This window comes from Dipodomys spectabilis, unplaced genomic scaffold (genome assembly GCF_019054845.1).
Source record: "Dipodomys spectabilis isolate Male_0828 unplaced genomic scaffold, ASM1905484v1 ptg000197l, whole genome shotgun sequence".
NCBI lineage: Eukaryota > Metazoa > Chordata > Mammalia > Rodentia > Heteromyidae > Dipodomys > Dipodomys spectabilis.
Window position 1 is genome coordinate 6,873,645 of NW_024870874.1, and position 25,679 is coordinate 6,899,323.

General features: G+C 38.1%; 1 protein-coding gene across 2 annotated transcripts in view; it reads left to right on the forward strand.

The window, feature by feature from the left end:
- Cav1 (caveolin 1) overlaps nt 1–21,095 on the forward strand; it is a 32,750-nt gene extending 11,655 nt beyond the window's left edge. For both annotated transcript variants that reach the window (XM_042696015.1, XM_042696016.1), the window contains exon 3: nt 18,903–21,095. In XM_042696015.1, the coding sequence (XP_042551949.1) occupies nt 18,903–19,244 (342 nt within the window). In that variant the 3' untranslated portion in view covers nt 19,245–21,095. The remainder of the gene's footprint in view (nt 1–18,902) is intronic.
- The last annotated feature ends 4,584 nt before the right edge of the window (nt 21,096–25,679 follow it).

Here is a 25,679-nt window from a genome sequence, read left to right on the forward strand (position 1 = left end):
ATGTCCAGGGGGAAGTAAGAGAAGACAAAGGACACTTCCTCCAGCAGCTCCTATAGGCTACTCAGTGGCTGTGCTCCAATGGCTCCATGAACTGAGTACTATGATTACTGTCACTATCATACTGATCTTGCTGATATAAAGACCTGGGCTTAAACAGGAAAGGCAATGAGGGAGTCAGGGTCTCAACCCAAATGGTGTAGATTGAAAACCTGGATTCTTAATTCCTGAGATCCCTTACCTGTCTGTAGCTTAACAAGCCACAGTCCAAGAAGACAACTGTGTCACTAGATTTCTGAAAGAGGTAGCGGTACCCTCAGCCTGGGTGGTCAGAGTATGTTAATGGGAATTTTACCTATGAGCTGTGTTGGGAGTGACAGCTCTATGGGTATAGGATCAGGCTTCAGTTGCTGGCAGGTGGGTGAGGAAAGAAGATCATGTATAAAACCAGCCTCAAGGAAAGTGGAGGCTGAGAAGGTTTCCAGTAAGGCAGGGAGCACTAAGTCCCCAAAACAGGGGTGTGTCTCAAGAAACAGAACCAGACAAGCTGCAATACTGAGTGAGGTTGAGTTGTGTGAGCTTGGAAAGTATACTGGATTGCTTGGGTTTGTCAGAGGACCTGGGTTGGGTACTAGTTATGTGGGGATGGGTAGGAAGGAGAGAATGAAGAAGCAGGTCTCAACAGGCATTAAACAGCTTCTTTGAAGATTCCAATTTGCCTGCTCAATTTCTATAGACATAGACATACGTGCCACCACACCATACATTGTAAAAACAGGAAGCTATTGAGCAAAACCTCAGTTTTATCCTGGTGGGAGAAATGCTCATTGAATCTTACAAGTCATTTCTCTGAGACTTCCTCCCTAAGGATTACGTATTTGTTCTCAAAAACAAATGCCAGAAGCAAAGACAGACTTACTCATGCATTTTACAAGAGGTCATTAATGTCTTAAAGAACCACTAAATGTTTGATCCGTGTTTTCACTTTCTATATCAGCAGTAACACATAACTAGAAGTGGATATACCAACATATACCAAGGGAAAGGAGCTTATTACTAATTACTTTGGTTAGTACAACAGAGCATTCTTCCTTATTTCTCAGAGCGAGGCTTTTCAGTAGAGATACAGTCTAAAACAATTAGTTACTACTGATCTACTCAACTATTTTGTGCAAGTTTCTGTGCCTCTAGTTATAAGGGACTGACATTAAGACATTATCATGTAGTGTGTTCCTTAGAAAGACTTTGACTGACTCCCCTCCAGGCGTGGAACACATCAGGAATCCTGAACACCAGGATCTACCTGACAGCCAGAGCTGCCCACCAGGGCTAGCCTTAGATACCCAGACCTCAGTACAATCAGTTGACTTTTCTCTGAGCTCCAGCTACATTTTGTTTGATCACAATTGTAATATTTATCATAGTACCTCACTGTTCACTCTTCTCTCTCTTCCTATCTCCACTTCTGGCACGTGTCCTTCAGAGCAGGTCCTTCATTTCTGTCACTACCCAGCATCCGCAGTGGGACATTAGAGCCCCACACTTTCATCCATCAAAAGCACAGAGACCAAATAGAATCAACACTCTGAAATTCCTTCTTAAGTGATTTAATGTCTGTTATGAATGAAATGACGTGGTTGGATTACATTATTTAGTGGTTTCCTTTGTCTTTCTCTACACTGACCTCATTTAAAGTCTTGTAAGAAAAAAATATCTAAAACACGATAAAAATATTTTTATAAAAAAGACCATGCAGTCTTTGGAGATCACATGTTCGATTATTACATATTTTTAAATATTCATTTTTAAGATCTTTTTAGATCTCCAGTGTAAGGAAGAAACAAATACATCTCTGTTGAGCCTTATACAGATGACCTGGGGCACGGGAAGATGAAGGTTATCCTGACTGTCTTGACATGCTTGGCAGGTACATTCCCAGGCTGCCATTGGCTGCTGTTTGAGGTCACTTCGGCTTCTCTTCAGCTTTACTGCTGCTAGGGCTGAGGACCCAAAGCTCTGAAGTTTTGCTCACTGTGAGGTGGTGACAATTCATCTACTATTCTATGAAGTTACTTTTTACCTCAGCAGTGTTTTCTTATAGCTCTCAAATCTCTTCTCAGGAGGAAAAGAAAAAAGAAAAACCAAACAGGCAAGATACTTATGTGTCTCTAGAAGGGGTCACACATCATTGTGTCATGTCTAGCCAGAGTGAAAATGCATGTTAGATTTTCCCAGATATGCAATCTTCTTTTGTCTTCTGTGATAGAAGATGGATTTACCACAGCATGGAGAACTTGGCAATTTGACCCCAAATAGTTCCTTTTTTTATTTTATCAATAGTCTAAGTAGAAAATATTTGGATCATAATTTAGTTAAGAATAAACATGACTAGGAGGAAGTCATAAAAAAGTGACGACGTGTAGTGAGAATTTTAAGTGTGACCTTGTATCTAACACAGCCAGGACCATAGTCCTAGCACATTTAATATTTTATCAGCAACTGAAGTGAGCAAGTTAAGAGGTCACTCAACTTACAAGTGACACCAATTACAATGACCTTGTTAAACATCTATGATATAAATAACATCAAAGTGACTTTGATAAGCTACAAATAACTACTAATGCAAAGCATGATGATGTCAAAGAATTAGAAGCAGAAATAAAACACATAGATACTAAACAAGAAACAAATAGGTAAATATGCAAAAACGAAGAAAATAACGAGAGGTTAGTCATTTTTTGAGGGAACATGTGATGTGGAAATCCAAGATGCCTGGTGAGCATAATGAAATGGAAACCCTGTGATAATAATGTCCCCACTTCCAGGATTGATGATTTCCAGGATGAGATTCACTTTAAATAGACCACACTCCATACACTTTGGACATCAGGAGACTCAAGCTTTGTCTGTTGGTTATCCCAAAACATTAAAAACTTCCATAATCTGAAGATATTTAAAGGGCATATGAAAGACGATGACAAAAAGAAAGTCTCATTCAACATAATACCTTACTTCTTATTGATCAGACTTGTTAAAAAAATGGAATTCCTGTTTGGTCTTAAGGGTAGAAGGAGTTAGGAATTCAAGATTTATTGTATTTGTACCATTATTTAAAGATAAATAATTTTTTAAATGACTGGGCACTGGTGACTCATTCCCATAATCCTTGCTACTCAGAAGCCTGAGATCTGATGACTGCTGTTCAAAGCCAAGCAGAAAAGTCCATGATCCTTTTATGTCCAAATAACCAGTAAAAAGGCGGGTAGTGAAGGTGTGGCTCAAGTGGTACAGCACCAGCCTTGAACAAGAGAGAGAGAGAGAGAGAGAGAGAGAGAGAAAGAGAAAGAAAGAGATCATCACTCCCAAGCCCCAACACCAGTAACCAAACAAACAAAAAATGGGGTGTGTCAAAAAAAGAGCATTTCCCAGGTGAAGCCAGAGAGAAGTTGTTTTGTATGATTCATTGGAAGGAAACATGGGGTTAATTACTTTTCATTTTGGCTAAGTTATCATAAGACTTACACAAAAACTGCCCAGACACCACCACCATTCAATCCAAGAAATAATGGATAATTGGTTAGCTTGGCTAGCTCAAAAACAGTGTTATTAGTATGCCATATTATGTAGTAAAATACTTCCAAATAGTAAAAATGGTCAATCAGATGAGGTGGGTTTATAGTAGTTGTGTGTTGATTTCCTTACTTGTCTGTATAACTCCTCAAACCCTTCTCCTTCTGCAATTAGAATTTGGTATATAACAACTCCTAATGAAACACAGTCATGAACACTGCTCTCTATTCCAACAAGGTAGATGATGTTTTGGGGGGCAAAGAAGAGTTGATACATTTTGTGTGTGTGTGTGTGTGTGTTTCTCTGTGTGTGTACGCATGTGTATGTGCATATGTTAAAAATAAGTGTTTCAGAATGCAAGTGAAAAACATCTGAAAACAGAACACTGCAAAATGCTTGTATTGTATGCAACAAAAGGTCAGCATGAAACATTATCTTTATGGCAAGCTTGTCCATCCACTCCCTCCTACACATTGCATATTCAGAGGACTTTGTGGCTGATATAAACCCCCATTGTGATATAAACTCATGAGAGAGTATAGCTTCTGCAGAGGGTGGTGTTCTGTGAATTCAGATCAGTGGCTCTTCACACTGCTTCCAAATCATCTGGGAATATTTTCAGACACTCTGCATACCCATCCTTATTACATTTAATTTAATTGGTCCATAGTGAGTCTAAGCCATATATTCTCTACTTTTAGTGCTGCTAATGTACAGCCAAAATTAAGTTTTGTTTAGACTCTCAGGATTTCTTAGCCATTATCTATGTGTCACAATAAGATTTTCCAGGCCATAATGGCCTATAGGGGCAATTATTATTTCACTATGTCCTCATTAAGGGACATGTCTGAGCATTTTTATTGGACTGTGATATTTGCCACTCAAATGCCCATTCTAGAAAATACTTTCCCAAACTCTGCTTTGGCAGCTACATGAGTGATACTTGGTACATGGAATGAAGTTCATGTCACTTACAGGATTCTGATCTATTATTTCTCTCGTTCCTTTACCTGTCTTTTCCATTCTCTCCCAAGAGGAAAGTTTGTTACTTAGAGTACTAGAATACTATCTCACTCTTTCTCTATTTGCATTCTTGGCTCAGCTGATGTGACCCAGAGCTCACGATGTGTACTGGTTTTTCTACTAATGGTGAAGCAAAGTTTTACAGTGCCTGTGGTTACAGGGAGCTTTAGAGATTCCAGGTATTACCAGTAAAGAGTGATCACAAAGGAGAATGTCTCGGATTCTTGGCATCTTTAACAAAGAATAGAATGGACACACACACACACACACACACACACACACACACACACACACACAGTGTCAAAACAAGGAGTTTAGTGGAGAGGAAAGAGAGAAATATTTCCTGCTCTCCTTGCAAAAAAATGGGAGTTAAAGACTCAAATGATCTGGAAAGATACACATACATGGCTGTCTGGCAGCCCTCAACCCTTAGGCAAGACTTCTAGGCAGCCATGTATATTCTGTGGACAGTAGTTTCTTAATCTATTATATCATCATGCAAGTAGATAACTTGTCACTTTCATGTCCAAAGCTCTGTGATCCCAACTGGCCAGTATTCACAAAAAGTGGAGGATTGTGAATTGCATATAGCTCAAGCAGAGGGAACAATAGAAAATGTCTCTAGTATTTTTATACTTTTTCTTAGATTTTTCTCAATTGGCATCTTCTCTTGTAATGTTGAGACTATGGGATTAATTAAATTGTCTTTAAACTACTGAGTTTACAAATGGCTTACTGAATGCAAATGTTTCACAAGTAAACATTTGGTACTGTGGATGATCAAGAGCTTGAATCCATTCCCCGCCACCACCACCCCCCTCCCCGCCACCCCACTCCCTATCTGAGCTTGGTATGCTTCAGTCTTTACTTTCTTATGCTTCCAAAGTGGTTGTTTGTATTCCAAAATGAACCAGAAATTAGTTCCAAAGTTGGCTATGAAATTTCAGACTTCTTTTTCTTCCTTTCTTTTTTCAACCACCTATCTTTACATAACAGAGAAATGCATAATTACTTTCAACTTCTGTCAGAGTAATGGTCTTTAAAAAGGTTTAGCTAAATAGAAAATACTCAGACTTTCTGAGTGCCAGCAGTTGTCATATTCACCTAGTTCATGTGGCCACATTTCTGAAGCACTTTTACGGCCCATCTGTGAGCAATAGGATCAACATGACTAAGAGCTACAAGGCACAAGGACTGTTACTTTGAGTCATATTTTCCCAGTACACAGCTGTAAAGTATGTTTCTCTCTGACCCACATAAAGTTTAGCATTTTAGGCCCTGTAGGATTTTAATGCCATCACTTAGCAGCTCTGTTGTATATTTCAGAGGTAGACTTGAAATTGTTTGAATTCCAAACCACCTGAACATTCCTAGGAAACTCATCAGCTCTCCTTAGCAAAGCTAAGTCAAAATCAGAACTTACATAACTAACAAAAGCAGAATGAGTCTATCTTTTCTGTAATTTGTCATTTTTTGTTCACACGTTCACCAAAATTATTCCAGGTTTCAAAAAAAATGTATTCAGCGGATATAATTGCTAACCTTTGAGCCAGATAATGACATCCAGACCTTCCCTCCTAAAGGAGATATCAGGATGATGCTCTTATAAATAGCAGAATAAAATGTATAACTTATCAAATGGATGTGTTCACTAACTCATTTATGTACTTTGCTAATATTAATTTTCTACCCCTTATATTTCACATGCTTGTATTTTAGTAGCAGAAATATGAACCCTTCCATCCCTCACCCCTGCCCTGACACACACACACACACACACACACACACACACACACACACACACAACACACACAAACACACCATACACCACATCCTAACATCAAATAAGTTGCTGAATGAAGAACAGGCCAGGGTGAGGAAAAAAAGGGTGGGAGTTAGAAAGAAATCCTGAAAGAAGGAAGATTTAGGTTTTATATCATTTGGAAGAACTCAGAATTGACCAGGTAAGGAGTGATGGTTCTCCCATCTCCTTTTTCAAATGAAACCATGTGGGAAGCTGTTGCACTAGGTAAGGACTAGGGACAGTGTCCCGGGGAAGAATATTCAATATTCCAGTCAAAGTTCTAGAAGCTAGTATTCTAGTGAGAGAGGTAAATACATGACTTCCTATGGCTTTAAAAGTGAAGAAGTGTATCCCCGAAGAACATCCTCGCTCTGTCTTAGTAATTCCTGGGAGTTTGAGCCAAAGGCCCATGGGGATTTTATTTGAGCTGCTCTCCTTTCAGTGATGCATAGTTGCTCTTGACCTGGCGCTGTTTTTTCATTTCACTTATTTCATTCTCAAAGTAGAGGTAAGTGTGTCACAAGTGAATGAATGAATCAATGACCTCACAAGCCCACAAATGCTAACCAAAATGTGTCTACTGTGAAATTAGCAGACATTCTAAGTCCCACATATTTCTAAACTTAAAGTACTGTCTCATTACATCATATTATGATTTTTTAGTGCAGGATTCTTAGGGGCAGGCAATTGAATGCTTCTCCTCTGAGGGGATATTTGGCAGTATCTAGAGATACCTGTACTGGCAATAATTTGTAGAAGGTATGTAGCGGATAGAGGCCAGAGATGTTGATAATCCTCCTATAGTACATTATGATCTATCCCAACCCTAGAGGATTATCTGGCCAAAATGTCAATAGTTCAGATGGCGAGGCCCTATTGCTGAAGTTGAATGCTATAGGTAGCTTTGAAGCCACCTTGCGTAAAGTGTCCAAAACTTCTGTATAGTAGGCTGTGACCTTGCAAGAACCTTAGTTTATCTCCTTTCCCTCACTGGCCAAGCAGTGTTCGGACCTGCAGAGATTTATTTCATTCATTTTCTATTTGTTTAATAAACATACTTGAAGCAGTGGAGGGGAAAAAATATCCCAGCAGTGAGGTAAGACAAACGCTATTAGTAACCCTCGTTTGACTTAACTGAATGGTAGGAAGCAACCTCTGCCATCAGGAAATGTACTGCATAATCTGAAAAGAAGTGACTAGTGTTTAAAAAGCTCTGGTTCAAACGAACGTATTTGTGGACCAATGGATAGCCTGAAAATGGGGAGAACATTTCCGTTTCTTGTCTTTGATAAATAGATTTTATTTTCTTTAGTATAGTAATCATTTATATCTGGTCTATGACACTCCCAGAAGGTTAAAGAATAACAAACTGCCAAGTGTACACACAGAATTTAGTGAATAAGCCAGACCTCTGGATGAATCCTTCTTGGATAAAACACAATATCTAAAATGCATTCACTGAGGTAGGACTTTTCTACTGGGGAAGAAATGTTTTCAACATTCTGAAAGGCTGTGGTTATTCCTCCTCAAGGACTCAAACTGGTATCTCCCAAGGTATCACATCTCTCTGTCCAAGTTCACTAATCCTCCAGTCTCCAGGCTTCTATCTCAGACCTTTGGCTGTCCTATTTTTACACTGTTCCCTGTTCTATGTCACCTTTTTTGGTGACACTCAGCATTAACAAGTGTGACAAAAAAAAATACCAGAAACCCAAGGAGAAAAAAAAAGAATTGAGATGTCCATCCTGTTTTGCATGCAGCCACACACAACTAGATGGGTTTTGTGGTGGTGGTGGTTGATTTGTTTGTTTGTGGTGATGAAAGGGCGAAGTTGTGAGGACAAAGCAGCTCATGTTCTTGACTTGTAGTTTCAAGTACACCCAGTGTGGTTTTAGGGATCATCCAAGAAAGGGTGGGCAGAGGTCTGAAAATACCCTGAAATCCTCTTACTGTTGAAGATACATTTCAACAACTTCAAAGGGAATATGTATGCATTTTTAGGGCTTCCCTAACCAAATGTCACATACTGAGTCGCTTAAAGCAAGGAAAATTTAATGACATCGTTCTGAAGGCTAGGAGCCCAAATTCAATGCATCAGCAAAGCCATGATCTCCTTAAAGCCTCTAGGGAATCAGTTCTCGTTGCCCAGTTCCTAACATCTTTTTAAAAAATTTTTATTTTATTGTAAAGATGCTGAACTGAGAGGTTACATTTACATGAGTAAGGTGCATTTCTCGTTGAACATGGTTACCCATTCCATTGTTTTCTCCCACTATCCCTTCCCTCCCCCCATTTCTCCCCCTCACCCCATGAAGTTGTAAAGTTCGTTTCCAAAATAGTGTCCTGTGGGTGTCATTGTTGTAATGGGTCATCTTTTGTACTTCTTTCAGCATTTTGTTATTTCTTTCCCTTCCTCCAATCAGATAAATGCATATACAAGATGGAGGGTACTAGCATCTTAATGGCAACTTTTGGAAGTCTTTGTATTGTGGAGATTTATTTCTAAGTTTTGGGTTCTAGGACTGTTTCCCTATCTTTGTCTTCATCATCACATGACATTTTCTCCCCATATGTCTTCTTGTGGCCATCATATATGATTGCTGTTTATATAGGATGAGGTGCCCATTCCAACTCAATATGATATCATTTTAATGAATTGCACTGTAAGGAATCTGTGTGCAAATAAGGTCACATTTGCAGCTACTAGGAATTAGGACTTCAATATAACTTGAAGAGTTGGGCTATCAACTCATAACAGAACGTAAACTAGGGATGCCTATCTGTTATCTAAGCAGAGAGATTCAGCTTAAAACTTTGAAGTGTTATAAGGACTCCAGAATAAATCATATTTTCTCCCAGGAAAAAGTAAGGGGTAATGAAGCCTGATATTTGTTTCCAATGGAAAAGAAAAAAAACAAATCAGAAAAAAGGAATTAATCCAAAGCAAAATATCCCTTCAGAGCACTTTTAGTCACTTCAAGACACCTCAAAACTCTTACACAAGTGGGTACATACCCACCTTCCACCATCTACCATCAAAGCTCTTGAGAGTAACACATCCTTCATGCTGCCTCCCCAAGAGGCAAGCCTGTGCACTTCTGCAAGATGAAGTTGCCAATTAGTCATCATTCCAAGGGAGCCCAACGTCAAGGCCAAGATCATACCCTACCCCTGATTTACATTCCTCTAAAGCTATGGGAAGATCCCTCTGGAATTCATGTTATCACAGGCATTTATAACACAATCCAGGCCTTCAGCTTTTACAACTGTCTATGGGAGCACTACAGACTCTTCCCTGATGAGGCCAGTTTGGCCCAGTAGTAGAGCTTGCCCTTGAGAAAACACATGGGTATCAGAGCAAGTGTTCTGGTAACATTTAATTGTGCTATTTCTCAACCCTCTCTCTACACCCACAGTCTCATGCAGAACATTTATTCTCCTAACTTCAAAGGCAGCTCAACATGTTGGAAATATGTGTGAGAACAGAGAGGAGAGTTGGAAATTGGTCTACACCCTCTCTATGTGTGACTGGATTTGGTACATATGTCAGGATTTCAGAAATATGCATTTAGTTTTTAGAAGATACATTTGTTTATAGTGGGTTTAAAATAATGCTAATAAATCAGGATTCCTATTGTCTGTTTTTCATAATAAGTAATTGTTATTTATTCTTGTCTAACAACACATATTTGTAGGTTGAAATTAGGAAAAGAATTTTTTCCATGAGTGTTTTGATTCATTTACCCACTACAGCCCAGATGCCATATAACAATGGAGAGCTCCCAGAAAGAAGAGCAAGTAAGCCAGGGATATGAGGCCTGGAAGAGAAAGAAAGGTTGGGCAAAAAGAAGCTGTGGCATATTCTAGTATAGTTATACATGAGACAAGAGAGAAATCTTGTTTAAAATAGAGGCTCTACTCCAAAAAATCTGATCTGAGCCCCATGACTCTACATTTTAGCTCCTATCTTTCCCAAGATGAAGATCTTTGTTATATTGTTCTTGCCAGGCTGAGGACAGAATGGCCAATCTCATTTCTGAGAAGTCAGAACCCTGTGCAGGTGTATTCAGCGTACTGTGTTTAAGAGTCCAGATTTGGTGGTGGGTTTCTTAGCCTGGGAAGCATTATCTGGTTATAAACCCAAGTCAGTTGCACTAGATAGAGGACTGATGGTATATGCACATTATTTATAGACATTAGGCAGTTTTTCCTCAATCTGTGTTCGATGTAATTTGTAGAACACTGAAAATTCTGTGTTTTATTCTCATAAATTCATGGATTTTGCTCAAGGGCTAAATTTCAGGGAATTGGGTAGACATTCATTATATATCTTTTTTCCTTAAGCATGAAAAATTGAACGGCCTAAAAGAGCCATATAGTAAAAAAAATAAGAACTGATCATCAAAAGCGTTAAAGTGATTTATCATGGAATTATATTCATTGCCCATAGCTGGGTAGAAAACGCCCAAAATTTAGCAACATAAACAAACATTAATCATCTCATGCTATTTGTTTTTTTTTTGGTCGGTCGTGGGGCTTGAACTCTGGGCCTGGGCGCTGCGCTGTCCCTCAGCTCTTCAGCTCAAGGCGAGCGCTCTACCACTTGAGCTACAGCGCCACTTCCATCTCATGCTATTTGTGTATTAGGAATCAAAGTGTGACTTTGCTGAGTGGTTTCTCAGGCTACAGTCATCCCAAACTGAGCTCATACTAACTCATATGGCTGACAATAGGATGCAATTCCTATCAGGTTGTTCAATTGAGCACCTCAGTGTCTCAGTGGTTGATGGTCAGTGGCCTTCCTTAATTCTATATCATACAGGCCTCTCCACAGGCCAAGTCATATCACTGCAGCTGGCTTTGGCAGAATAAGTAGAAAGGCAAGAAAGGCAAGCAAGGAAACCATCACAGTCTTTAACAGCTTCATCTTAGAAGTGATACCCAATTGCTTTTTTCCTGTTTTATGATTTAGAAGCAAATCACTAATTCTAAGTAACAACTCAAAAGGAGAGCATTACAGAAGGTCATGAGGACAATAGTGAGGGAGCATCTTTGAGATTTATTTGGGTGCTATTATATTTAAGTATATTTTTCTAGTTGGAAACATATTAATTGTTTTTCATCATTCTATCCATGCTTTGTTTACATTCACACTAATGTAACAGAAACATTTCCCAATGCTGGTTAGGCAACATATTGTAAGAATAGATCTAGACATTTTGGAATGATAAGTTTAGCTCAGAAATGGAACTGCTCATAAATGAGTAAATATGTGTCCACTAAGCCAATCATTAGAAAAGAGTGTTTGGGAATGAGATTTCTGCCATATATAACCAAGACCCTAAAAGAAATAAGGTGACACATAGATAAAGCCAAGGTGTCAACACTGCTAGCATTGTTTCAATGGTTTGAAAATGGTAAAACAACATCTTTTCTATTCCCTTGTCCTTTTGTATATTAGAGTTACATCATGGTCACAAGATGACTTCTCTTTATCTGGACGATTCATCTAATGCTAAGCAGGAGGAAAGGGAAAAAGGGTCTCCCCACAAGAATCTAAAGCCTTCTTGGAGTCTAACCCAACACAATTCTACTTTGGTTTTACTGGTTAGAACTGAGTCACATGTCTACCTTCAACCAATCATTCTCCAAGACAATCATTCTCCAACATGACAATTTTGCTAAGTGTAAGCTAACTATGACTTGTATCTGAGATCAAAGACTTATTCTCGACTTACCTGAAGTGATTATAATTCTATTGGTGAGGACGTGAGACTATGAATATCAGGTAGAGAACAGAAAATTTTTCAGAAAACATCTTGAGAGTTCCTTTTTTAAAAAATGATGTTCTCAACATATATTTTCAAATGTTTGATAATAATGTCCAATACATTTCATATGTCCCATTACAGTTTTCACTGACAGAATGTGTCATCATCACTGCATATGAAATTTTAAATGTGTTTTAGTTTCCCCTCAGAAAATTCCTTAAGAAATAAAATATCCAGATTCTAAAGCAAAAATGATTCTGAGCTTCTTTTGATCATGTGTACACAAAAACTGTTTTTTAAATATTGCCTTCAGATACATTTCACAGGATGAAGTCTTGAGATTTATCACTTTAGCCAAGTATTATCAAAACACAGGAAGACAGATTGCTTAGCTTGACGTCTGCTGCTAGATTTGTTAACTTATGTTTCTGAAATTAAAGCATGATAAGCCAATGCTGCACAAAGGTATTTAGCATCATTTATAAAACTTGAGTAATATAAACTGTGATTCTTTATAAAACATTCATTGAGACACAGAAATATCACTGAAGCACACTTATGCTTTTGATCTTTATGTCTGCATAATGATTCCTGTCAAAAGGGCAAATTGTTCCATAGGCTACAGAACTGAAATCTGTTTTTTTTGGAGGAATCTCTCAACTTTATCTAAAGCACCCAATTCTAAAAAAATTGTAGGATGCCTACTCCCCTTCGGTTGTTCTACTTTCAAAATGAAATTCCTAGCCCAGTGCCAGTGGCTCACATCTATAATTCTAGCTGCTCAAGAAGCTGAGATGAGGATTGTAGTTTAGCCAGGTAAATCTGAGAGACCCTTTTCCCCAATTAACAGCAAAAACTAGATGTGGAAGTTTGCCTCAAGTGGTAGAGCAGTAGCCATGAGCAAAAAAAGCTGCACAAGAGAGCTAAGCTCTGGTGCAAGCCCCAATACTGGCAGATACACACACAAAAGAAAATTTCTAATTTCTGTTTCCAGTTTTAAATGAGCAGATCAAGTATTGCTTCAAGAAGGACAAGCACTTGTACAGTAAGTGGGATGGGTCCCATGGGACACAGAACAAAAGAATAACTTTTTTTTTTATTAATAAGTTTTTTTATTGTGAAAATACTGTACAGAGGGGTTACAATTACATGAGCAAGGTAATGAGTACATTTCTTATCAAGCATTGTTGCCTCCTCCTTTGTTTCCCCTTACCATCCCTGCTCTCCCAGGCCCCCCTACCACTTCCTCCCCCTGCCAAAGTTGTCAAGTCTGTTTTTTGACATAACATCTTGTACATCTCATTGTTGTAATGGGTCCACCTGTATCGCTATTTAAACAATTTGTTTTTTTCCTTCCCCTCCACAAATTATACCAGCATCAAATACAGTGAAAGCAGGGGTTATACCGTGAGGGAGGGACATACAAAGCAACAAAAAAGAAACATCTTATAAATATGTTAGAAACAATAATAAGAAAGAAAAACCATTTGAGTCCTTATCTTGGGGTTCATTTCGCCTAACATCAACTTATCTGACCGTTTCTCCTTGTCTCAGACATATACTAGTTATTGCAAATAAGAGTAGCCATGGGACCTATGTTTCTTTGGGCCTGGCTTACTTCACTTAACATAATTTTTTCCAAGTCTTTCCATTTCCTAACAAATGGGGCAATGTCATTCTTTCTGATGGAGGCATAGAATTCCACTGTTTATATATACCACGTTTTCTTGATCCATTCATTTACTGAAGGGCATCTGGGTTGGTTCCATATCTTAGCTATGGTAAATAATGCTGTAATAAACATAGTTGTGCTGGTAGCTTTAGTGTGGTCTTGTTTGTGATCATTCGGGTAAATGCCCAAAAGTGGGATTGCTGTGTCATGGAGAAGATCACTAGCCATACAACAGACAAAGGTTTCATATCTAAAATATACCTGGAACGCAAAAAATTAAATCCCGCAACAACAAATCCTGAAAGAAACAACTGCCCCATTAATAAGTGGGCTAAAGACTTAAAGAGAAACTTTTCTGAAGAGGAAAGAAGAATGGCCAATAGACACATGAAGAAATGCTCAACCTCCCTAGCCATAAAAGAAATGCAAATCAAAACAACACTGAGATACCACCTCACCCCAGTTAGAATATCTATTATCAAGAGCTTTAATAACAACAGATGCTGGAGCGGATGTGGCCAGAAGGGAACCTTACTTCATTGTTGGTGGGAATGTAGACTTGTTTAGAACACAAGAATGACTTCTGATGAGAGGTTTATCACCTTGATGTTGCAGGACAACAATAAGCACTCTAGAGACTGGAGAGACACCGATACATTCATTTAACCAGTGGACTTTTAGGGCCTCTTGAGAGCAAGTCAGTGTGTAAGTTTGATGCAAGACTAGATTTCCTTTCACATTGGTCACAGGCTGTGGTAGCCAGTCTGACACAGGATGTGACATGATAGTACCCAGTAGTTGAAGAGCCCAAGGGAATCCTGAGCATGAGTTCCAATCCTGTCTGCCATTAGATGGAAAGGTAGCTTTGATCCAGTTGTGATCACTAGTTTCTTGATCTTAAAGGGGCCTCCACACCTTTAAAGATCCTTGTAGCTTTGAAATCTATAAATCTGGCAAAGTACATCTTGATTGATGTGGCACTGTGAATTACATCAAGTGGGGTGACTGGGTAGCAGAACTCTGTTGGGATTAACTTCATTCTGAGTAGAAGTCAAAATGCACATGAAGTTTCTTTTTTAAAAAACTTTGTTGTTTTCTTCATCTAAGATACAAAAATGTTCACATTGTAAAAGAGATATTTCACCTGGTTTTAAGCAGAGATGCCTTCCAGCAGGTGCCCTAGAAGGCAATGAGGGTTGTAGAGAAATACAGACAAATGATCAGAGTAGGTGGAAAAGGTACATGCAAAGATTGATAGAATGTTCTAGGGAAGCTGTGTGATCTTAGGACTGGATGTAAGCCTGGGAATTGTGAAGTGAGCGTTCTAATTTCAGCTTTTCCACTGATTCACTTGGGACCAGAAGAATGTCTGATACATTTTAATCATTCTGTGCCTCAGTTTCCATGTCTGCCAGCTAGCATTAGAGTCCTGGCTGAATGCCCAGGATTGTGAGAACATACTGTTCAGAGTCATAAAAATATAATTGGTAAAAAAAATACAAAATACTCCAGTTATTAGCTATCCTGAAGTAAGTGGCAATGTTAACAAGAATTATCCCTTTAGTAATCAAAACGTGAGTGTTTTAGCAAGCCCATCAATATATGAGTGCAAATTAAGGCTTGTGAGTCCAGGGACTTAGAAACAAAGAGTACAGACCTGAAAACAGAGCTTTCAGCTTTACCTTTTATCATCTGGGGGTGTTCTTGTGCAATTTCGTAGACTCACTCAGTTTCCTTGTCTATGAAAAGGGCACAGTGGCAGATATCTCAGAGAATATTGATGAAGATAATCACAAATGTAAGTTAATTCTTTTGAGCCAGTGGTAAGGGTTGAAATTCATAACAGTTATACTTTGTACTTTGCAACTGAAAATTGATTGCAATTGTCTATTAAGATGTCTGGTCACTCAGAGCAAGAAACTTGTTAATGCTGCTCCTTATTGAACATTGACCATACTGAAGTGTTCTGTATCCACACTATCTACTTTACATTGTCTCTCATGCTCATGCACTTCTCACACACACACAAAGTGAATGTCTCACTGTGGTGGAAGAGGAGGTAGAAGGAAACTAAGCTGTTCTTCTAGCTCTAATGTATTTCCTTTGCCTATCTTGCTCTTTGTTCTCAGCTGCACCTTAACTGGTAATGGATTTCACATTCTCTTAAGCCACATTAAACTAAATAAAAACTAGTTGAATATATGTATGTAACATACTATTTTGGTCCTGTTGATGTATATACCTGGAGATCCAATCTAAATTCACTTGGATTTTTGAGGCTAAGTCACACTCAAAGCAGTTTCTAGAAAGCACTGAAAAATGTAGCCACCCTAAAATTTTCTTAGTGACTTAAAAGAAAATATAAAAACCTTCAATAATATTCACTGAAAAATATATATATAAATTCATTCATAGACATTTGTGCTACCTAAATATGTACATACAGTATAATACTGTCTCTAGAGTCAATACTTTGAGAATTATCAGTTATCATCAAGCCCCATTTACTCATGTCTTTTAATTATTATGAAATTCTATTTTCACAGAAACAAATTTTGGAAAATAGGTTTCTTTTTGTAGTTGGTTTCTTACAGATCAATCAAGTCTCAAGTCTATCTCCTAGTGTACCTACATAATTCATCAACATTTCTAAGTATCATGTTTCTATATGAAATGGGAATAACATGTCATAAAGTGGTTGTTACTTACATGAGAAAAATTAAGCATAAAAACCAGTCAACAAATGTTGGGAACTACCCTTTGTCTTGGAAGAGAAGCTCAAGGTAGACTTCTGGAACAAGGGAGTAATTCTTTTCTCCCGCCAGCCCCGCCACCCAGTAAACTGTTTTGTATCTGTCTTTGGTAATAGGCCTTAATTTCCAATAAAAGTGATAGAATGTCTTTCCCTTGCAGACTCAAAATGTGTATACCCAACTTCAGGAATTTGTGGACCAGCACTGCTTCACCCCAGATTAAAAATGCCTGCTCTAGTACATTTCATTTCCACTCTGTCAAATTTCCCTACAAAACAAGGACATCTAAAAAATAAAATTTGGTAGTATTTGCAGTTGAGTGAATGTGTAAACCTCAAGCCTTTATTTTTTGTATCTTTGAGAGGTGTACAGCATCAGACCAAAACCCATAATAGAAATGAAGTAAGTTGCAAAGAAATCTCATTTAAGTGCTGATCTGGTTGCTATAGGTTTTCTGTAGTGTAAAAAATATCCACAAGTGATTTAGCTTTACTTAATTATGACCACACCAGTTTTACATATTACACTATCAGGACACTGAGCAATAATAGATCAGGAAATAGAATGTCCTGGAAAATAAACTTTAAAAATGGGTAAGCATTATGTACTTTTCCCCAAAAACGTTTTTCTGTGTTGAATGAAAGGTGGCTCTTTGACACTGAGCCACTAAATGGAATCATCCAAGTGCTATTCCCTAATCCTGAGTTTGGCCAGATTGTTGCTGAAAATCAGCAGCTTGTTTGAACTTCAAACTACGTTAGATCTCTTCATTAGCTGCCACCACCAAGACTTGAGCATATTCAGTTATACTTTCTGCTGGTAGTTTTAATACTGTGCTTCTGGTTGGTTTCAATAAGCCTCAGAAGTATCCATAGATAAACGGGCACCTAGAAGAGAATGTCATTAGGAAAGGGCCAGGTTTGTTTTTCAGGCCCCTTCCACTGCTGTGTGTTTGACTTTCACAAGTCACCTTTGGCTCAATTTCTCTTGAAGACTTGTCCAAGATAGGTATGAAACCCATATGTCATGGACATAATGCATGGAGAACCATTTGGTGATTGCAAAGTACTACGTAAGTGAAAACACATTTGGCTGCTTCCTAATGGCCTCCGAAGGGATTTCATTGCATATAGACCAATGGTGTTTGTGTCCATCATCATCTAGAACTTTTCGTTTGTTTAATTCAAAACCAAAGTGCTCTCTGGTTAATTTTTATTACTGTTGTTTTTGTTATTGTTTTCCTTTTCTTTCTAATGTTTTCTTGCTCTTAATGTCACCTCTCTACCCTTAGCTGAAATAAAAAAACTTATGCCTAATCTATGATTCTCTTCCCTTCTAAATTTCAGGTAACCACATCCTGAGGATTCTTCCATTAATACACCTGTAATTCTTCTCATCTTTTCTTCTTTTCATCCATTTTGCCTTTTTCTTCCTCCCTCCTTCCCTCTTTTTCTTTTTTTTTTTGGTAATGATTACTTTTCCAGTCCTACCATCTCCAACTTGGGTTCAGAAATGGTCTTCTTGCCTTGGGCTCCTTCCCCTTTCCTCCAGCCCACACCCTGCTGTGTGTGGCTGCTCTTCCCCCTTACCAACATCTTCAACAAATATCTTCCTCCCCACTACTATATGAAAAATGAAACCATTCTGGCTTCAATGTGTCCTGCAGCCATGGCCATGCCAGTCTCCTCTGCGTGTAACGTTCACTAGCTTTGCCCTGTCTTGTTTCTGAAGCTCACATTTCCAAAGAACTTATTTCTCCTAATACTAGTCATCTCATCATCCCACAGATCATCTCAGTGCCTCGCCGCTAACAAGATCCTAATTTCCTGCCGATTGTTTTGATGGCATTAATCAAGCCTGAACTAACTAGTCCTTAGCACTGTGTGTCTGTGTATAGTTGCCTCAGAAGGCAGTTAAATTATGTCACATTTTAAAATGTTTTACGGAGAAACGTGTACCCTTTTCCATTTTGCTCAGAGTTGCTTTGTGGCAAAAAAAAAAAAAAATTAACCCTACCCCTTTGGTTGTCTCTAAAGCAGAAGTTCTCAAAGCTGGGCATGCTATAAACAACCACAGCAACAACTCTTGGAGAATGAGTTAAAATTCTTTTGGGTTCTTCCCAGAGATAGGAAAGGGTCAGAGTGGAGCCCACGTGTCTGTGTTCCCAGTAAGTTCCATGGCCTACAGCAGCTGCTAGTTGCCTTTAAATATCCCACACAGGACTGGTCCATTCATTTACATGTGTATGAATCCTCACTATTTTCTCCCTCTTCTGTTCACACACACACATGGTGCTATTTTTTTTCTTTTAGATTGACTTTGAAGATGTGATTGCAGAACCAGAAGGGACACATAGTTTCGATGGCATCTGGAAGGCCAGCTTCACCACCTTCACTGTGACGAAATACTGGTTTTACCGCTTGCTGTCTACCATCTTCGGCATTCCTATGGCACTCATCTGGGGCATTTACTTTGCCATTCTCTCTTTCCTACACATCTGGGCAGTTGTACCATGCATTAAGAGCTTCCTAATTGAGATGCAGTGTGTAAGCCGGGTCTACTCCATCTACGTACACACCTTCTGTGACCCACTCTTTGAAGCCATTGGCAAAGTATTCAGCAGTATCCGCATCAATATGCAGAAAGAAATATAAGTGACATTTCAAGGATAGAAGTATTCCTGATTCTTTTTTTTCCTTTTAATTTTCTTGGTGCCAATATCAAGTTTCAAGTTGCTAATATAGCGGCAGTGGTTTTCTTTGATTCAGAACGAAGAAATCACTTTCTCAGTCTTTATTATTTGTCTTCATTTATTTGATACAACAGAGCTATTGTATCTATTATTTTTAGTGACCTAAGTTTTAAAAATCTATCCCACCAATTTCTTACCTTTGTATTTGCATGTGGATCATTACTGGCTGAGATAATGAACATAATTGTTGGAAAGATAATTTGAGAAACTATAAAGAACTGAAGAGAAAGTGTGAAAGAAAGGAACTAATAACCTCAACTGTCTAATCTAAAATGACGATGTGATAGAAAGGGAAGAAATTCCAGCATATAGGTATACCACATACGGGTATGTGGGCAGATATGAAGTGAACTTTTTCCCACACTATCAGAGGAGCTAGTGAGTTGCTGCCATTCACCTTAATAATCCAATGGGATCTAGTGGTCTTTATCAAGTAAGATATTATATTCTGTATTCACACAACCCCACTAACGCCTTACTTTTTTGATATTTTAACCTATGATGCATTCAATGCCTGAATATTTATGCAGATGAAACCTAAGTGCCTTCCTATTTTTCACATTTTCCGTTTCTAATAAGGTCTAACTCGTCATTTTTCATTAGATCAGTAACCTTCCTAAAATCCCAAAATAGAAAATCTACACTTTTTTTTTTCTGACTCAGATACAGGATCTAGTGAAGCACATGTCTATACTTGATCATGTGGCACCAATAAAATGAGCTAAAGTAGGAGAAGGGGGCTGAGCCCTCTCTGGGGTATCAGGAGTGGAAGCCCACTTTCCCTGCCTCTCAGCAGCTGAATGAGGTCCAGCATAGCTATTCAACGTCATTTATTTATCAAGAGTAATCACGCTTTCCTGAACCCAAGCTTATCTATCACTGGGGTGTTTTTGTGGCTCAGCACAGTGTTCCCTTTTCAGCTGATCAGTGAGCCTCTGGGGAAGGACTGTCAAGACAGAAGTCATTGTGTAAGACTGTCAAGAGCTGGTTCAAGCATGACCCTTTCTAGGTAAAGTACAGGCAACTCTTTTATGCTGTGACACATGGCCCTTCCCTCTACCAGGAGCCTTGGACCTAATCCCATCATTATTTTACTCAGATAGATCATGGGGGAAGAGGTAGTAAGTAATAAAAGATTGAAGTAATTTTGCTGGAATAAGTTCCAAGTTTTTCTGAACTCAAACTGAGGAATTTCACCTGTAAACCTGAGTCATTCTGAAAGCTGCCTGGTAAATCCAAAAGCTTCTAATTCCTCCAGCTCATATTGCTGCAATTTTATCCTTAGGAACAACTCCAGTTATGCTTTTGTTTTATTTTTACTCATTTATAGGGACCCTTCTTGCAATTTTTTATCTGTTACTTTTTCCAGTTTTGCTGACACTTTAACTACCAAGCTGTTTATTATTTTGATTGTTTGCATTTAAAACAGACACTGGTGTGGACATATATTTCCTTTTAAACTGTGTACATAACCGAAAATGTACTATACTGCATACTTCTAAAATGTAAAGATATTTTATCTTTATGTGAAGAAAAAAATCATCTGGTAAACGGCTTTGTAAGTCAGTCTGTGAAGTGTGCAATCCAAGACATGTCTGTTCTGTCTAGATGCTTCTTGCCTCATGTAAATCAATTGCTGGTCCAAGAGATTGCTGAAATTTTATATGCTTGCTGATATCTTTTACACTTTTTTATTCTGCACATCCTATAAAGATTACAAATCTTCACAATAAAAGAGTTTAATGGTAAAACAGTCCACTTTTCCCTTAATTTTCCCCAGAAAGAGAGAGAGAGAGAGAGAGAGAGAGAGAGAGAGAGAGAGAGAGAGTATGTGTGTGTGTGTGTGTGTGTGTGTTCATTGGGAGCATTTGCATAGTGTGTATATATTGTGGGTGCTGTGTTTGGGAGTGGGTTTGGTAATGATTTTCCACTTTTCAAAATTCATCTGGGTAGGACCTTTCTGCCAAGGTTATTGCCCTTCAAGAGTTACTTTGATAAAATTGGAACTAATACTAAAGGACAGTGGTGATGTGGTGGTGTTAGCTTTATTTTCAGCAGATTATCTGTGTCTTTTTATCTCTTATCTAATTTGAGCCTTCAAGAATGTTGTGTGAGTAATCTTAGTACTATACGTTGGCTAATAATGCACTTTGCAGTCAGGAGGTAATGCCCTAGTCTCTGTTGTGTTTTTACAGGACTTATTAACACATAATCTATTTCTTTGTCCTTGGAAAAGTTTACACACAGTATTTCTATATTCTAGAAGCTCTCCAGAGAAACAAACCTGACAGGACAGAGATAGCAATAAAGACAGAAATCCTAACAACAATAGAGAACTTGGCTGCACTTGGCATGTTAGAGCTCCAAGAAAACTAACTGGTTGTATAGTCCCAGGCAATAGGCTCATGAGGTCCAGACCCAGTAAAAGCCAATATACCACCTTGAGGCCAGTGCAGGAAAAAACACTTTGATAATGGGAAAGCAGAGGGAGCTTTTCTTCTCTCTGAGTTGAAGGAGGGTCAGACTTTTTTTTTTCTTTTTTCTTTTGTACTTTTTTATTGTAAAAATACTGTATAGAGGGGTTACAGTTACATGAGCAAGGTGGTGAGTACATTTCCTATCCAGCACTGTTACCCCCTCCTTTGTTTTTCCCCTACCATCCCTTCCCTCCCAACTCCATAACAACTCCCCTTCCCCCCCCAAACTGAAGAAGTTGTAAAGTTCCTTTTCAACACAGTGTTTTGTACATCTCATTGTTACAATGGGTTAACATGTATCCCTATTTAAACATTTTGTTTTTTCCCTTCTCCTCCCCAAATTAGAGAAGTATATATACAAGATGCAGGGCCCAACATCAAATACAGTGAAAAAGGGTTAACTGTAGGGGAAGAACATACAAAGAAACAAAAAAAAAATCACATGGTACATTATAAATACGTCAGAAACAATAGCAAGAAAGAAAAAATACTTTTTTCTACTCAGACTTTCAAATGAGTAGTTAGAGATGACATTAGAGATGCCTAAATTAAAGATGGTGATTTGCCTTACTCAGTCTATTGAGATAAATGATAATTTCATTCAAAAACACCCCAAAGAAAGAATAATGTTTGACCAAATAACCAGATATCCTATGAACCATCAAGTTGACACAAAGAATTAACTGAGGCAGGGTAGTTAGATGATGAGATAAGGAAATTATATTATCTTTAAACAAATATCAAAAATGCCAGACAAGGAACCAGTAAGTTAACTGAGAGAGTTGTACCTCCTTTGAGCTGCTAAGTCACAAGGGCTCAGAGACCTGAAAGTGTTATCTAGAACTGTCCTCTCCTTTAAAACAATAAAATGACAATAATAATAATAATAATCTTACAATTATGTTTATATATATATATATATATATATATATATATAGCAACAGTCAGAAGAGAAGCTTATCTCTAAAAAAGGAAACCCCATCCACTTTTACATTCCAGAAGTATTGTCTAATAGATGAGGTTTCTAGAGAATTTAAGGACATATATTTCCCCAGCTTAGAAAGAATAAAGGCAGCCGGTGACAGTTGCTATTTTGAGTCTTTATTTTCCATTTTCTTCATGAGGAGTAGGAGATGTTTCTCTTTCAACTTTGGTACAAATCCTTATTTTTACCTTGTGATTCCACATTTTGTGAAGCACCTTGAAATGCTTTTCCCTGAGATTTTTGTATGGAATCTGGGAAAGTGAGCAAAGACTTAATCCATTCTCTGGCAACAGAGTCATCACAGCTTCTAAACTAAATTTTGCAAAAGATCTCTTCAGTATTCTAAAAATACTATTGTCTCTCTGACTCAGTTTCCCCATTGAAAAGTCTGATGTTATTTATTACCATAATGTATCTGTGTATGACTTTATATACATATATCTTTCATATGGCCTTCTGTAGGTAATTTCAATACGTGACTATTCTTTTAGAAAACATCCTATTTCTTTAAATATTTCTTCTCTTCATTTACATATTTTATCCCCCAGGAGTTCTTAGACTATCTGGAAAGTGATACTTCTATCCCTTCTTGCTCTGAACTTTTACATTTTTAAAATTTCTTTCTAGAAGCATTCTTCAATCTGTTCTTTCAATTAGCTGATACATTCTTTAGTTGTGGCGATGTTACCTTTTACTGAAGCTTATTAGGTTACTCCAAACTTTTGATCCTAATAGTCAACAATGGTTCTTTGTGAGAATACTTTCTCTTATTCCATGTGATTAGTACATTTTCTTTTCTAAATCAGGATGTTTGTTTTAGAAAACATAAACTTTGGGGCCTTCTGTTCTAGTGTCTGCTCTAGTGTCTGCTTCCAGAGGTATTTGCTATCCCGTTTTGTTACTCTTTGTGAAACAGTTTACTTCACTGATGTCCTTTGCATGACCCACAAAGGTTGAAATAGCCCAATGATGCTAGATCCAAAGGCTTTTTCTTGTCTCTCTATCAGGTGATCAGTAGACTATATCCTCTTTTCTTGACAGACCACAGATGTCTCCAGAATATCCTATTCAAAACAATGCTGTTGATGTTTCTTCCACATAGCAAATATCCTATACCATTTTGAGTTGTACAATGGTATGTGTGGTGTCTAAAAGCCACAATCCAGAAAAGCCCCTAGAATTTTTCCTCTCATCAGTTTCTGTAGCTGATTATTTCACAGATTCTGTCAGTTCCCTCTACATGATGTCTTCTTTGTTTTTGCTGTCTTGCCCCATGTATCTCGAATTGATGTGATAATACAAGCAACCATCATTTAAATGTTGGTTTGTCCTCGCTGGTCTTTCACAATTTCACACACACACACACACACACACACACACACACACACACACACACACATACATTTAAACCCTCTAGTGATCACTGTGTTCAGTATAAAATCAAATTCCTTTACTAAGGCCCACAAAGTCTGATATGATCGAGCCCCTACTCATTTCTCTGGCTTCATCTTGCACCAACCTATCTTCACTAACTGGGCTCCAGACTCACTGATGTTTTAGCCCCCAGAGCATGCCATGCCCTATATGAAGTCACAGGAACATGCACAGAGGCTCCATTTGACACTGATACATCCCTTCTCTTAGGTTTTAGCGTGAAAGTCACCTTTGTAGAAGTCTTCCATTTCTTTTTTCATGGGAGTAAGACCTTCCTTCCTAATCTGTATCGTAGTCTCTTACCTTTTCCTTTAGTGCATATATCAGCTTTTTGATCATAGGTTTTTAGTCTTTCTGTTTAGATTTGAAACTCCATGAGACAGGTATTTTATCATAATAACAATTAACATTATTTGTACTGATGCATAGACAGTTGCTCATACTGTCCTAGAAACTGTGAAATCATGAGCTGCTAAATGTCTTCTTTACCACTAATGATGTCCTCTATCCACGTCTGAAATTAATTACAGTATTATCAACCACACATTTACAGTAACTTCATTTCTCCTTAATTTTGATATCCATGAAAACTTCCTTTACTGCACCCATTCAAATAGTTGGTTGTCAAAACATGAGTTTCCCTGATGAAAATTTTAGCAAGGATTACCATGGATGTTTCCTATATTTTTTTCTTACTTGAATAATAGCAAACACATGTTGATACACTTATTAAGAGGAAAGATATTTTCCAGCAGCTGCTGATTTCATCAATTCCACTATGCAATGAGTCACTCTAACTTTCACATAGCTTCAAGGTTACAACTAAGGAGCAATTTTTTTTAATGTAATAAGGGAAGAGTAGGAGGAGTTAGTCATGAAGAAAATGGGAAATAACATCAAATTGGAGGAGGAATTTGGTATGGTATAAGTTGAATGATTTACATCTTAAAGAAAGAAATGATTCAACTACCTGACATCTTAACAACAACAACTAAAAGACATGTGAAAACGAGCACAGAGGGCAGCACATTTGCAACAAGAAAGAAAGCAGTCATTTCTTTTTCTTTTCTTTTCAAAAACAAGGCAACAGCTGCCAGTATAAGCCACTCAATGAATGGCCAACAAATAAGATACCCTGCCTACAGCTGTACAAATGATGCCAACTATTAATGAGATAGTAACTACCCCAGGCATTAGTCAACTGCTCCCGGCATTAGTCAACACTCATTTTCAATCCTGTTTTTTTTTGCCAGTCCTGGGACTTGAATTCAGAGCCTGGGAACTGTCCCTGAGCTTCATTTTGCTCAGGGCTAACGCTCTACCACTTGATGCAAAGCACCACTTCTGGCTTTTTTTATGTATGTGGTACTAATGAATAAAACCCAGGGTTTTGTGCAACCTGGGGAAGCACTCTACCACTAAGCCACATTCTCAACCCTAT